The sequence below is a fragment of the Petaurus breviceps genome, unplaced genomic scaffold (assembly GCF_028583685.1).
Source record: "Petaurus breviceps papuanus isolate PSGF00001 unplaced genomic scaffold, PetGlider_PUasm1.0 226, whole genome shotgun sequence".
NCBI classification, from domain to species: Eukaryota; Metazoa; Chordata; class Mammalia; order Diprotodontia; family Petauridae; genus Petaurus; species Petaurus breviceps.
The window spans coordinates 8,803,034-8,818,847 of record NW_027185890.1 but is presented as its reverse complement, the minus strand read 5'-3'; the positions used below and the strand labels follow the sequence as shown (position 1 = coordinate 8,818,847).

The following is a 15,814-nucleotide window of genomic DNA, read 5'->3' as shown; positions in this document are numbered from 1 at the left end:
TACTCCATCTCTCATTCAACAAATATTATGTGCTTACTATGTATGATTATGCTAGATTTAAAAAAAAAATGGTACTGCCCCCAATCAACTCATACTGTAATATACAAAATGCTTTAAGCAAATTTGAAGAGGGAAAGATGACTTTTAGCTGGGAGGATTAGGGAAGGCTTTGATGGAGTGACACCTGCATTGAGTTTTGAATGGAGAGAACTATTTCAAGATGAAGAGATGTGACAAGAGTGTGTTTCACATATGGAAGATAGTCTGCATACATCTAAAGCAGCGGGAGAATGCAGAACAAGATGAAGATCTTCCAGTTTTGCTAGAATGCGTGTGAAGGGTAGTGATCTGAAATAAGACTGGAAAGCTAGGTTGGAGCTAGATTATGGAAAGCCTTAGAAGCCAGGCTAAAAGGTTTGCCATAGGTAATAAGGAACCATTGCAAGCTCTTGGGTAGTAGAGTGACGTAATCAGACCTGTGCTTTAAAAAGATTATTTTGGCAACTATTTGAAAGTTAGACTGAAGAGGGAGTGACTAGGGACAAAAAGACCAGCCATTTTTTTGCCCGGGAGAGAACTGATAAGTGCCTGAACGATGGCAAAGGCACTGAGTAGAATAAAGATGGGGGAAAATCTCATTTATTTTACCTTCTCTGAACTCCTGTAGCAGTTTGTATATACCCTATCATGGGAAGCAGGAACCCTGCAGTAATGTTTGATAACTGTCTTAGTCATCTCCCTAGCTAAAATGTGAATTGTCAGGGACTTGTCTTACTGCTCAATACCCCAGAATGCTTAGCACCGAGCACACAGTAGGTACTCAATAGTTGTTGATTAATAGAAAAATTCCAAGGGCAACTGGAAGAAAAGTGGTCTCTACCCATATTTGTCTTGAATGTGCTAATCTAGTCCTTTCTTTCTAAAATTTTACATGCAAATGAGGAAACAGATTCAGAGATTAAAAGTCAACACCAAATTCAGACAGTAACTGTAATTAGAATCAGAATTTTAGAGGTGAAAGGGACATTGGAGAATTAGAACCTTAGCTTCTCCAAGTGTTATACTACTACTTAGGCAATATTGATTTAAGAGATCTGCCCTATTTGACTGAATTTTCCTTTCAGTTATGAGGCATCATTTACTACTTGTCAAATCTTTGGTTTTCTGTCAAAAAGATTCATTTATTTGATAAAGAAAAGAATGCCAAGCATAGCACACTTTAACTCAAACAGCTAAGTTGAAAAAAGTCTCTGATCAAATTCCAAGAATTTATTAATCAGATATGTTAGGGATAAGCAGAGAAGAGTTAATTTACTGAAAACCATTTTATTTCAACAATCACTTTGTCATTGGCCTAATGGCAAGTGTAAGTCATGATAATTATAAGGGTAAGGAGACAAACTAAGAAATTCCTACTCAGTTTGAGTGTCTTCACTCAATGAATGTCTTCACAGAATGCAAGGTAGTTCATTCCTGGACTTCAGAGCACATATACAATATTCACAAGTGTCATGCTTGACTGTCCTTGAATGTCTTAGTCACCTAGATACCTCTGTTGCCATCATAATTGCTGTAGTTGTCATCCAGGGGTTCTTTATACATGAATGCTTCTGTCTTGATATTCACTTTTAGGGACTTCTACTTCAGTGAAAGTAACTATAGGGAACTTCTGGCACCATGAAGCACTCCTACTTCACCCAAGTAGCAGCAAAAACAGAGCCCTTTTTAAGGGTATAGTAGAGAAGCAGGTACCTAGGGTTACACATTATGGACCAGGACCCAGACCTAAACCCCAGGCTACCTCCTAGATGTCCAAGTGCTATTAAAAAAATAATAAGATTAAAATTTATTTATGAATACTTAGTTTTCACAGCAAAGACCTTTACAAGGCTCAATAAAATTTGTTTTGTGTCTATTTATTCTCAGTCCATGGGTATTTGTCCAGTCTACTTTGCCTAAGTTTATTTCTGACCCCTTTCTTGTCATTGTTTTGTGGCTTCTAATTTCTCCAAATTCCTCTTGAAATTGCTTTGCTAAATCTATAAAATCAATAATATGTTTATTAAATAAGAATTCCCCTAGGTATTTTGTCAAGGTTGTGTTCCTGACTTTTTAAAAAAGATTTGGATAAAAACAACCCAATATAGTAAAATTTTATATTTACCAAAAACAACCTAATTAGGGTTAAAATTATCTGTTAATGTGACAAAAGTTTTTTGCACATCTTATTGAAAGAACACAAATGAGATCACCTTTGCATCAGTTTGGTATAATTCAGCTATTAAGCATCTCTTACCATATGCAAGGCACTAGAGATACACAGTAAAAAAAAAAAACCTGAAGGTGTTAACATTTTATTGGAGAATGCAACACATACACAAGTATCATACAAGGTAATGTGGAATGGAGAGTGCTTACAACTGGTAGGAGTGGAGGGGTGGTCAGGAAAAGTTTCATGATAGGATATCACGGACTGAGTCTTCAAGGAAAACCAGGATTTGGGGAGGAAGCCACAATGAACGTATCTACAGGCACATGGGAGATCGAATAAAGCAGCTAGGTGGAAGAGTGGATAATTCTGGGCCTGAAGTCAGAAAGACTCATCTTCCTGAGTTTAAGTCTGGTCTCAACATTTATTAGCTGTGCAACCCCTAGGCAAGTCACTTAATCCTGTTTGCCTCAGTTTTCTCATCTGTAAAATGAGCTGGAGAAGAAAATAGCAATAGCAAACTACTCCAGTATCTCGGCAAGGAAAATCCCCAAATGGGATCATGAAGAGTCAGACACAATTGAAACAACTGAACAATACAGAGGCAGAAGATGGAGTATCAAATCCAAGGAATAATAGATATCCAGTTTGGTTGGAATATCATTTATGAAGGGGGGGTGGGGAGTGTGAAATAACACTGGCGGCCTATGAAGGACCCTAAATGCCAGTTTAAGTAGTTTCTATGTTGTCCTAGAAATAGAGTAGCCACTCAGGTTTTTGACTGGGGGAGTGATGATGACATGGTCAAACCTATACCTCCTATGAAAATTTTGGTAGTTGTGTAGATGATAGATTGGAAAGGAGACAAACTGGAAGAGCAGAAAAAACCAGTTAGGAGGCGATTATAGTAGAGATGAAAAATAAGGAGTCTAAATTAGGATGGTGATAGCATACAGATGGAGAGAAAGGGGTACATCAAAGTTGTGTAGGTAGAACCAACAGGACCAGGAAGCTGATTTATTATGGGGAGTGCAGGGGGGAGAAAACAGGCATTATTTTACAGTACCTGCTACATGCCAATCACTGTGCTAGTACTTAAAGTAATGAACCTGGGTGACTTGCAGGATGATGGTCACTACCACAGAAATAAAGGAGTTTTGAGGAAGGGGGATGAACCTGGGTGACTTGCAGGATGATGGTCACTACCACAGAAATAAAGGAGTTTTGAGGAAGGGGGGGGGGTGACTTTGTTTTTTAGGGAGCAGGGGAAAAGATCAGTTGTTTCAGGGATATTTGAAATATTACCTTATAGTAAACTAAACTGCGACTACCACAAATTTAGCTTGCAGTTGCTGTGCCCTTTTTTCCTTATAGGGATATGTTTGTTAGTTCTTGGTTTTTTTCCCCATTAACTATCCTTCCTTTATGAATAGGCAATTGCTAGCTAGAAAACATATCAAGTGAAAGCTGTAAATTTGTGACCTGAAAGCCATAGTCTTTTTACTAAAGAACATACCTCAAGGCCATTTCCCTATCCAGTGGTCAAGTTATTTAGATATAAAAAGAATTCCCTTATGATATTCAAGGTCATGCTGATTTTTTATTTACCTACTTATCTATGCAACTTTCAATTCCATGTCCTGGATTCTTGTGACCTAGCCTGGGAACAAACTACCCTTTTATGTAACTTACAGAATTTTTTATTGGTAGTCACTTCTTTTAGTTATTTCAATTTTATACACAAAATGTGAATGTGAATACATTCTTAAAAAAAATGGAATGTCACACAATTCTTTTAAAACTACCTCCTTATGTACTATACATGATATCCTCTATTTTCAAATAGGTTGCTTTACAAATATTTGTAAGCTGGTTTTTCAGAACCTGAAATGCATTTTAACAGGTAAAATAAGTTATACAAGTGGGTAAGTTCCCAAGCTAAACCAAGGGAACATATAGTTCATGATATACTAAAATGCTGTATTATTACAATGAAAAAATAAAAGAAAATGATTGTTGCAACAACAGTAAGTAAACAAATTCTAAAAATGAATTGGAATTTTTTTTCTACAGTTTTTTGCTGGGGAGGGTGGGGGGGAGATGGTCTTGCCAGTAAAGATAAAGAGGTAAACTGATTCTGAAAGTAGTTGTTGGCCCACTTTCAAAGGATGTGTGAGTGATGGCACTGATCCTTTATGACTTCTTTCCCAAAGTTCTCTAATACATTTAAAGGAAAAAAATACTTGGATCAGAAAAACAAGATAAGTAAACAAATCCTTAGTTTTGCTTATTTTGAATAAAAGAATTCTGTAGGCTAGAAATGTACTCATTGTTCAGCCCCAGCAGATTACAATATAATCACTAAAATACATTTTGCTTATACATTTGCAAACTACTCAAGGGCAGGAACTGTCATTCATCTTTGTCCTTCAACATCTAGCAAAGCAAAGTATACACAGGATATTCTTAATATCAATTGCTGCATAAAAGAACACTGTCTGGGAAATCAAAAGAAATTGGGTAGTTCAGATTTTTCAAATAGTTCTTTATTCCTTGAAACAATTGATGTTCATGTTTACTTTTTTAAAAAGCATTTTCAAATTTTATTTACATTAAGCAGCATATTCTTACAAAAATATTTATAAGCAGTATGAAATAAACTGACATTAGACTAGAAAATTTTCACACCATATTTGAGCAACCAGCTCAAGAGGAGCAAATTTTCTCATTCAATTTTAATAGTGCTGTGTACAGACAATTCTCTTGAGGACAGTCATTTGTACCAACAAAATACAACTTTGAGAGTTTGATGAAATTTTAAAAATTTTACTTTAAAAAATTACTTATTTTTTTTTAACTTTTTAGAATAGGCTAGAAGAGATTCAATATCCTGAAGGATTTCTGAAGTTTTCTTCAATGCTACTGATACAGTCTTTCTATTCACTTCTTCAATAAAACTACAGGCTTCCGAAGATCTTGATTTGGAAATATCAGAAGACGACTGCTCATTTTTCTTATTAGAAATCTGATTTAGGACACTGTCATTCTCCAATAAAACTGAGTTGTTTAATTAAGGAACTCTTCTGTAAAAATTTCATTTTTATAAGTCTTTTGACTAGCAAACTACCTCTCAAACTTGTTTGAGTGTTAAATAATACAGAAAACTCAGGAAACTCTGAAAGAGAATCTATGAAATCTGTTTACAATTTGCATAATATTCTTTTTATGTAAAGAAACAACAAAAGCACCAGAATTTTGGGTTAGTGACTTGTTTAACTAATGCAAAAGTATTTTCTTAATTAAATGGAAAAAATGTGTAAAACATGTGTTTACTTTGCATGAACAAAGTCAGTCAGTCTAGGATAAAGGAAATGATGGGTTGGGGAGAAAAAAAAATCTCTGAATCAAATATTTCTGATAAGGGCCTGACAACCAGCATATCAGGAACAAACAAGTATATAAGACTAAAAGGCATTCCCCAACATGGATATGGTAGTCAAACAATATGAAAGAAACCCACCAATCAGCTCCCCAAAGGACTGCAAAATATTAATAACCATATGGAACAATGCTCTAAGACTAAAGGGTTGGCAAACTACAGCTGGCAGGCCAAATATAGCCACCTTCTACCCAGGAATCAAGAATGGTTTTTACATTTTTAAATAAGTCACTAATGACAATAAAGAGAAATGCAAATCAAACAATCTTGAGGTTTTTTACCTTACACCCAGTAAAATTACAAAGGTGACACCATGTAAGAATAATCAATGCTGAAAGGGTTATAGAAACAGGAAGACACCAGTGTATTTTGTTGGTGAAGCTATGAATTGGTCCATCTAATCCAGAAAGCAATTTGGAATTATGTGAAGAGAGCAATTAAAATATCCATACCCTCTGACCTACAGATTCTCACTGCTACACATACATAAACAGTACATTTTGTAGTGTTAAAGAATCAGAAAGGAGGTTATTTGACACCTATTGATGCCAGAACAGCTAAACAAGTTGTAGAACATGAACGTAATAGGTACTATGATGCTGAAGAAAGGATGAATTAATGATGATATCATAATAATATGAATACAAAGAAGCATGGGAAGATTTCTATGAATTGATAAGAAGTAAGCAGAACCAGGAAAACAGTATCTATAATGATTGCAATAATGTAAGTGGGAAGAATAAAAGCAAAATAACCGAAACTGACTGCTGTGTTAAGTATGACTGAGCTTAGCTCCAAACAAAAGATATATAGGACTTTCTTCCCTTGCATAGTTGGAAGACTATGGGTATGGTAAATTACAGATGTCAGATTTTCCCCAAGTGTTGGTTAGTTTTGCTAAATTGTTTTTTCTTTTTAATTCTTTGTTATAAGAGAGGGGCAGGGGAAAGGATACATTAAGAAATGTAAAAACAAAATAAAAATTTATTTTAAAAAGAAGATTGTGCTCATTTTGGCAGTAGAGATTCTCACTAAAGAATAAAACCTACTTACATGAAGAAGAAATGAGCAGGAAAGGGTCAGAAGCCAAGGGCATGTCTTCAAAGGCTGTTGTCATCATCAAGAATAAAAAAAATACAAAGATATGTACACATATATGTATGTGTATATATTTGTATATATATGTGTGTGTGTGAGACAAGTTTTCCAAGAGTTAACTTCTACCTCTGAGTACAGTGACTGTGCTTACCCTGAACGCAAATAAAGGTACAGCAGTGTTATTCAACTTTTTTAAGTCGACAAAAATGTTTAAGAAAAACAGCTACAATGTGCACTTGAAAAACTGGAAAGTTCTGTGCTTTTCTTCAAAGAAAAAATCAAGTGTAACAATATGGTGCTGTGGAAAGAATACTGGATTCAGAGTCAGAGGATGTGGGTCTGAATCTCAGCTCTGCCACTTATTATCTGTATGGCAGGCAAATCACTCTTTCATCTGCACCTGTTTCCTCAAAATGAGGGAATTAGTACTAAATGATCTTCAAAGTCCTTTTCAAGATCATAAAATCCAATAAAATGTTAACAATGGCAGTAAGTTGGGAGTCACATTCAAAAAGTATGAGTTCAACCTAGTTTGAAAAGGTAGAAGTGATGTACAATAATTTCTTTTGAAAGGATACAGTTAAATTTCTGCATTTTTTCAAGTTCAGAAGTAACAGACCTGCAACAAAGGAGAAAAAAAGAAATTAAGATCAAATGGGATATTATTTGTAGCAGTGCTTAACACAGTAGGCTTAGTTAATAAATGCTTTTTCCCTTGTGCCCTCCCCTTAAAGTTTGTAACTAAAAGGTTGCATGGTTATTTCACCAATGTATTTTTGCCCAATTTTACTTATACAAAGTTCCAAATAAATTAGATATTACCCCTATTTTTCTAAAGTCACATATATAGATATATATGTGTATATCTGTACATATATACACATAACATAGTTTTGAATATAACAATTCTATTATTATTAACTGTCACTTAGTATATCTTTTATTATTTAACTTTTCCAAGCAGACTGTGAGTTCTGTGAGGTTAAGTTTTTTATGTCCTTGCATCTTCAGGAGCAACTTATAGAGGGGTTTGCATGAACAATAAAATGACATATCTGGGAAGACTAATACCTTGGGAAATGCATTGCTTTGAACAGTAAAATTTTTTAGATAGATAAGGATACAAGTATCAGAACTTTAAAAAACTTTTTTGATGGAAATCTTTCCAAAAAGCATACCTTCTTTTTTTATTTACAGAATCTAAGAAAAAATCTTTTCGTTTATGTCTTCAGGGTTTTAAAGTACCAACTACTGTGATGCAGTATTAATGCAGACAAAGTGAGACTCAGGGCTGAGTGGAAATGAGTATCATTAGAACTTTATTTCTTAAAAAAAAAAAACCCTCAATTTCAATTTTACTATTCAGTTAAATGCTTCTTTCTCATAAAGGACAGAGTGAAGAGAAATCAGATCTCTAAAGACACAAGTGGAAAATCCTATGTAGGACACGCACAAGGCATTATTTATTTTTAAGCAATTGGGGTTAAGTAACTTGCTCAAGATTACATGGCCAGTTATTTTGTGTGGGTGCCAAGTATCTGAGGCCGGAACCGATCCCAGGTCTCCTGATGCTGGGGCTGGCACTCTTACACACTGTACCACCTGGCTGCATTAATTTTTTTTTAGATAGATAAGGACTTATCTATCTTTATGCATTAATTTTTTCCATGCCTTCTGTAATTACACTTTACATTATAAATAAAATCCTGGTTGCTAGTTGGATCAGTGAAGAAATAGTGAGAGGCATCCATGTTGTAACAATATTAAAGTAGAGCAAAGGAGGCCATTTGTCCTTACTCATGCAGAGAAGTAATTTCTTGTGCTTTCCAAGCCTGTTGTATTCAATTTGAATAGTTATGTACAATGTTGGTGGTTATTTGCCTTTTCTCCTGCCCTCCAAAACCTAAAGAAGTAGATTATGTTCTTAAAGTGATTTTTTTTGAGCAGAAATTCAGGTGGCCATTTTCCTGTATCATATTTCTTCACTGATGCCTCTTATGATTCTCCAGAGCAGACAACTGGTCCAATGTCACTGTTTAGTACTCATCATTGTTGCTTCAATACTGCATATTACTGCCATCTGTAGGGCAGCTAGTGGTGCAATGTAGAGCTGAGTTTGAAAATCAGGAAGGCTTATTTTCATAAGTTCAAATCTGGCCTAGACACTTACTAGCTATGTGACCCTGGACAAACTTAACCCTGTTTGCTTCACTTTCTTCATCTGTAAAATGATCTGGAGAAGGAAATGGCAAATCACTCCAGTATCTTTGCCAAGAAAATCCCAAATGGGGTCAACAAAGAATCAGATAGGGTTGAAATGATTCAACTATAAACTTTATCTCTGCTAATTTTTTTCTTATATCTTTTGTCTCCTGTAATTTTTCATGTGTCTGGTGTCCCGCGCCCCCCTACCTCCAAAACGGATTTTTTTATAGCTATCTATCTAGTTAATTCTCAAAGGATTCCTTTCCTTTTGAATGACTGATCAATTTTAATATTTTAGTTGTGATCTATAGGTCTTATTTGTATTTATTTTTGGCTGGTTGCTGAGGATGGTAGTGGGGAGAATGAGAAGAGAGAGGAGCAGGTTCTTTTGCTACCAAAAAGGGGTTCTTTTTTTTCCAGCTACTTCTAGATTAACAGAACTTGCAGAAGGCTGCATCCTGAGGAAAGGTTTTAGTGGGTGAAAACTCCATACATTCGTTGGTTTCTTTTATTTTGATCTACTAACAGAAAGTGATTTACCTATCAGATGGGGAGAATTAGGCTGGTGTTTGCATTCCCTATCACCACTCTAAGTTATGTCCAAAGGAACTCACACTTGAATTACTTTGAAAAGGATTCTACCTGATAATGTTGAATCCAATGTCACCTTTCCAACTCACCTTTTATTCTCCTGCTAGAATAATCTTCAACAATCAGCTCATCAACAAATACCACGCTTTTGCTCAAGAAACTGTAACTAATGATGTTACAGTCAAATTCCTTTATCTGGCTTTCAAGGTTTTCCACCCTTTGTTGTAACCTTTTCGATCTAATCCCTTCTCCACCTCCTAAGCAGACCCCATAATGCTTCATTCTAGTAAAGCAGTTCACTTGTTAGTCTTATAGGCCATACTAATTTTGTTCCTCTTTCTTTCAAAAGAATACCTTTTCCTCTCCACCTACTCAAATTTAATCTTCATGGCCAAGCAGACTCTCTATGAAACTTTACCCAATTACTCCAGCCCAGGCTGAAGTAGTGTACCTAACTTCTCCCATAGTTCTATCCTGTTTGCTTTCCCTTTCTAACTAGAGAAAACCTGTAAGAGGGCAGGAAGGACCCTATCTCATTTGTTTTGCATCATCTAAAGCGCCTATGAAAATACTGGGCAAAGAGCTCAATACTTGTTGATTTACTGATTTATTTTTAGGTAGGACAACCATATCAAAGTCTCTAATAACATTTGGCACTTCAGCCAGTACTTGGGATTTCCCTAATGAAGGCAAAATGTATGTAATCATATGATCATAGGATTTAGAACTGAAAAGAACTTTAGATTTCTGATCTGAAACCCTCAGTCTTCAGATTGTTTTTATAATCTCTTAAATTTTGGCAAAAAAAAAAAAGATAAAGTATGTCATATAGCTTTATACTGCCAAGCATTTTAATATGAAGACTCCATTACTAAGTTATATTAAAAATTACAATATTAAGTCTTCTGTTTAAAACCAGTTCCATATTTTTCAAGTTCCATGAGCTATGAAAAATAAGACAACCAGATTTAAATTAAGACTAAGGATAATTTACTCAGGGAAAGGAAAAAATCTTCCCTAGTTTCACAAATTCAGGTTTTCAAGCTTTCAGTATTGGCTATGTTCCCTACACAAATAAAGTATGTAGAAAATTAGCATGAATACCAGTTTTCTTCAGAAATAGGTGATGATGGAGGATATGTGACGATTTCCTGTGGATTAGTCTGAGTCAGACTCCTGCACCAAGCTATTACTGTTGCCACATACCTAGGTTGAATACAAGTGATTAGGAAAGGAAATTAATGAAACCATCTATTTCAGAGAAGGGAAAACTACTCTTGCAGATGATGGGAAAAGACTGGTAATGAAAAAGCAGATAAAGTGTTAAGTGGGAAAATTTCTAAAATTTTAAAATCTAAATGTAAATTTAATTCAACTTTTATTTTTACGCCTACATAATCCAAAGAAGATCCTCTTTCACCAGGAAAAAAAAACTTGAAATATCTAACAAATTTTATTTAGGAATAAAAATAAAGTTGACACCTGGATTTCTTGAAACAGAAAATCCAATTTCATTTATTAAGGCATCCCCCCAAGCAAAATGAATTTATTTTCTATTTTAAAAAATATATATATTTTTACAAAAGTTTTACACAAAAACCTTTTTGTAATAGTAAAAGCTTACTTGAATATATAAAATATAAAAATTAAGAAATTTTCAATCAGTGCATATAAAAATCAGTAATAAATAACTTGCTGAATTTATTAAATAAATGTGGAGATGTGACCTTAAAGACTAGACAAGGTATTAATTTTTTTAAAAAGCAATGGCACCCAGCTACCTCTTTTCTTTCTGGAGGCAGTAACTGCCTTAAACACCAACAAATGCTAAAAGTAAAAACAAAATCATCAGGGAAAGAAAAGTAGATGAGCATTCTCTTGTGACTACTTAAAGCTACACACTTTTGAAATAGGGTAAAAATGTAATTACCAATGGCATTATGTAAGCTAAAAAGAGACAAGGCATAATTTTTAGTAAGATGACCTTAAGAATCTTTCTCCATTGGGACTAATAGAATAATAACACCTAATTGGTCAATTTCATTTGTGGAAATTTCAGTCCATTCCTTCTGGTATCTGCTCTACTCTTTTTTCTACAAAACTAGGCAAGTTGAATTATGTAAAACTTTGCTTTAAACCCAACATTTCAAAATGGTGAACTGATTAGCAAAACACGGATTTACTTATATCTAATAGCTTAAGACCATTCCCTCCTTCTCTTATGTTGAAAACTAGTTGGGATTCAGAAAGATTTTATTTCAGCAAGGCCGACCTGTTCAGTTACACTATTTGCCAACATAAGAGAAGGCATTGATATTTAATGAAATGCTTTCTTTTACCAATATCCTTTGGGAAGCTGTTAACAATTGGATGATAAACTTGTTTTTGACAGACAAATTAAAAAATTATTAATATTTCACTTTCTAATGGATGAAAAGATAAGTTTTACTGCAGTACCTTTCAAATTGTCCAGGATGTTCAATTTGAATTAACTGATCTTGTCCATCTGGAAGAGTTAATTTACACCAACCTAAGGTGACACCTTGATTTATCTAAGGAAAAGGTGAAGAAAAAGTTTAAAAAGCCTTATAAATCTAAAGATGAAAAAATACTCCTACTTTATATAAATACCAATATAGAAATATTCAGTTAAGTAATTGAATCAGCAAAGAATTACCAGATAATTTAAATGTAATTAATATTTTCATTTGGGATGTGGACACTATTTTGACAAATTATCCTTGCATTGAGATAAACCAACAAAGAGAAGTACAATGAAGTTAATTCAGTATACTACCAAAAGAAATCAAGAAAGCATAGTCCCTTCCATGGCTTCTGTATCTTATAAAGGAAGCAGAGTTAACACTACAGTGTTTCTCCATGTTTCTTTATTTTTTGTATTTTGTAAAAGAATGGACATTACCAGTACACTTTTCAATTATGAATATACATAATTCCCAATTTATGAACAACAACAATAAAAACTAGCATTTGTAGAGAGCACTTTAAAGTTTGCAAAGTATTTTAACAAATATTACTTCATCTGAAACCCTGGAAGGCAGTTGCTATTACCCTCATTTTACAAAAGAGGAAACTGGGGCAGAAACAGGTCAAATAAATGACCTGCCCAAGATCACAGTTTAGAGTCTGAAGTAAAATTTGAACCCAGGTCCAATGAAATAATGTTTGAAAAATTATTTGGTAATTAAATACTGAAAACAATTTGTCATAGAAATAAGTTATAAACAATGCTTAGGTCTTCAATTGCCCTACAGAAGATTATTTAACCTGCTGAATTACAACACTGTAGTTTCTCATATGGGAAAATGAATTCCAAGTTATACCTTGGAACTTAGAAAGCCAGGAATATTTTCTATGTTACTGTTCCAGTCTCGAAAAGAGACTGGAACTCCATACAGAAGATAGAATTGATTCTTCTCCATTCTTTTTCCTGTTCTAGACAAGTAAAAGGCACCCCATCCCCCTTCTCCAATGTGGTAATGCCAAGGAAGAGGGGTTTCAATGGCATTTGCTGAAGAATAGGGCTACAGAGGCAGAGGCTAGAGGGTTTTGATAGGTTTCTGTTCGAATCAATTCGAGGTTTCTATGGAAAGATAATAGTGGTGAAAGATATTCTATATTTTTATATACACAACTGAAGAAACATACATTGCTGAATATCCAGAATAAAAAAAGGCAGACATCCCTGAAATATATTTACCTGTCTTTTTTTGAAGAAAGAACTGAAGTTCCAAATTAGGGTTAGGGAAATACCATCCAAAAAGATGGCAAATACTTTATTATCAGAATATACAAAAAAACTTCCTATCATGGGAATGAGTGTTTCTCTCAAAAGCACTGGTATATTCCCTTTATTTGATCCAGGAACCTAAAACCAAGTAAATTGAAAAAAGAAAAAAAAGTAGCTATTCATAAACAAGATTTAAATAATCAACTATGAAGCATTTTAACACTTGTCAGCATCCTGAACTTTTTATATGTCAATGGATCCATCATTTCATTAGTTGTCATTAATGTAGATTGCCACCCCTCCATGTCTTTTCATCTTGTATGATTTTTATTCAAATTGTACCATACGGTCTCCAAAGAAGAGCCATTCAACTTTCTTGGGCTCTTTTTAGTATTTTGAGACCCTAGGTTTTTGAAGGCTATTGCAGCAAAGTATAGGCCTTGGTTCTGATGATGGAAAAGCTTTGATATGGCCTGGGTGAAAAACTGTATGCTACCTGAACATCAAGTACTTGAACTCAGAGAAGTTTAATTGATATGTATAAAAATGTTTATAATGACTCTTCTTGTAGGGGCAAAGGACTGGAAACTAAATGGGAACCCATCAATTTTAACTGGAGAATGGCTAAACAAGATATGATATATGAATGTAAAAGAACAATAAATACTGTGTAATTAGAAATGATTGAAAGGGTCAATTTCAGAGAAACCTAGGGAGTATTGTATGAACTAATACAGAGTGAAGAAAGCAGAGCCAGAACAATTTATACAATAACAGCATCATAAACAACTTGGAAAGTCAAGAATTCTAAATCACATAATGGCTAATCACAATTCCAAAGAACTGATGAAAGTGATGGGCTCAAGAAACAGAATGGGGAAAATATTTTTAAGAAATAACAAATGTGGAATATGGTTTTACTTGACCATGCATATTTGTTACAAGGGTTTTTTTCAGTGGTGGGGTTTGTGAGACAGAAAATAAAGCTCATTCATTAAAAAAAAGTTTTTTTGAAGTTTTTAAAAAAAGAGGCTTAGCAACAAAAGGCTGGCCACTGATGGGAGAGATATAATTCAGAAGACTCAATCTTGTTTGGTCCCTTTTCTACTTCTTCAGTGAGAGAGGCAAAAAAGCACAGGATGCCAATAATCACAATTCTTAGACCATCTATGAATGCTAATTTATCTCATTATTCTTAATTTGTGATCTCTGTCCAATCATAAATGTCTAAATAGTGAAATAATACTGGAGTAACTGAACAACATCCAGATTGAAATTCTTGCTATAAATGAAAACTAAAGACATGAATTATAGTTAAATGAAAGGGTCACATAATAGGCTCTCCTCAGATATGTGAACAAAGGAGTTGGTAGTAGGTTTCACTGAGTTTCCAAAGATAAGAAGAATCATCATTTCATGGGACTTTTGGTTATCTTGGGAGGCAGTGCTCACAATGAACTTATATGCTGAGAGACTGCCATGATGATAATTCTTAGTAGTTGTACTAATTTTTGTTGCAGACGATGTTAATGTACAGGAGATGTAAAGACTTAACAATATCCTCCAGGTTATGCAAAAAAATTGACTGGTATTTGATATTTCTAGCATAAAGATGACACAGAGGCGTATATGGCAAATACTATTTTGAAGAGTCCAAAGAAAGACCTATAAGCTACTCAGATATCTCAAGCCTATTGTGGGTAAAATTGTTGGTATTGCCACAAACTACTACTCAAACCCAATACCATAAATTTAAGAACCAACAAGAGTTTACTGAGTTTGCCAAAAAGACAGCCTCACCCACACAAATACTCCTGAGGAAACAAAAGGACACAGCTTATATAGACTTCAATTTGGCCAGGAGGTGAATTGGGTATGGGGTACCTTAGGATTGGATAGGGTTGTTGCTGGGGGTAGCGAGGTAGAAAGAGTGGATATGATAACCTTTGACTGGATAGGCCTGCTTCTGGGCTAGTAATAGAAAAGGCTCTTATTCAGGTTAGCTATATCATGTAATCCCACCCCAATTGAAAGGACTATTTTTGCTGTTTCAGCAGTGAAAATTGAAAACAGGGTCGGTGTTCAATACAAACAGGGTCAAGGACAATGCAGAATTGTAGACAAAATGGAGTTGTTTTAAGCTTTTTTCTGCTACTCACAATTCCTCTCTTCTACTGTCATAACGACTTTGTTTTTTTAGTCGTTTTTATTGACATTTTGTTTTTACATTGCCTATAAAAATCAATTCTCTCCTTCCCATGTCCCCAACACCGAAAAAGCAAAAATCAAAACCCTTGTAACAAATGTGTATGCATAGTGTCTCATTCTATACCAAGTCCATCACCTGACTGTCAAAAGCTGGGTAGCAGGCTTCACCACTGGTCTTCTGGAATCATGGTTGGTCACTACATTGAACAAAGCTTTCAAAGCCTTCAGAGTTGTTTTTACAATGTTGTTACAGTATACACTGTCTTTTTTCTTCTGCTCACTTCATTCTTCATCTCATATAAGCTGTAATGAA

At 34.5% G+C, this 15,814-nt stretch overlaps 1 protein-coding gene across 5 annotated transcripts in view; it reads right to left on the bottom strand.

The window, feature by feature from the left end:
* Window positions 1-4,733: 4,733 nt before the first annotated feature.
* Window positions 4,734-15,814, bottom strand: part of CUNH5orf34 (chromosome unknown C5orf34 homolog) — a 28,619-nt gene continuing 17,538 nt past the window's right edge. For all 5 annotated transcript variants that reach the window (XM_069095319.1, XM_069095322.1, XM_069095318.1 and 2 more), the window contains 5 exons: window positions 13,264-13,431; window positions 12,000-12,094; window positions 10,647-10,748; window positions 7,325-7,365; window positions 4,734-5,266 (listed from right to left, as the gene is read on the bottom strand). In XM_069095319.1, the coding sequence (XP_068951420.1) occupies window positions 5,049-5,266; window positions 7,325-7,365; window positions 10,647-10,748; window positions 12,000-12,094; window positions 13,264-13,431 (624 nt within the window). In that variant the 3' untranslated portion in view covers window positions 4,734-5,048. The remainder of the gene's footprint in view (window positions 5,267-7,324; window positions 7,366-10,646; window positions 10,749-11,999; window positions 12,095-13,263; window positions 13,432-15,814) is intronic.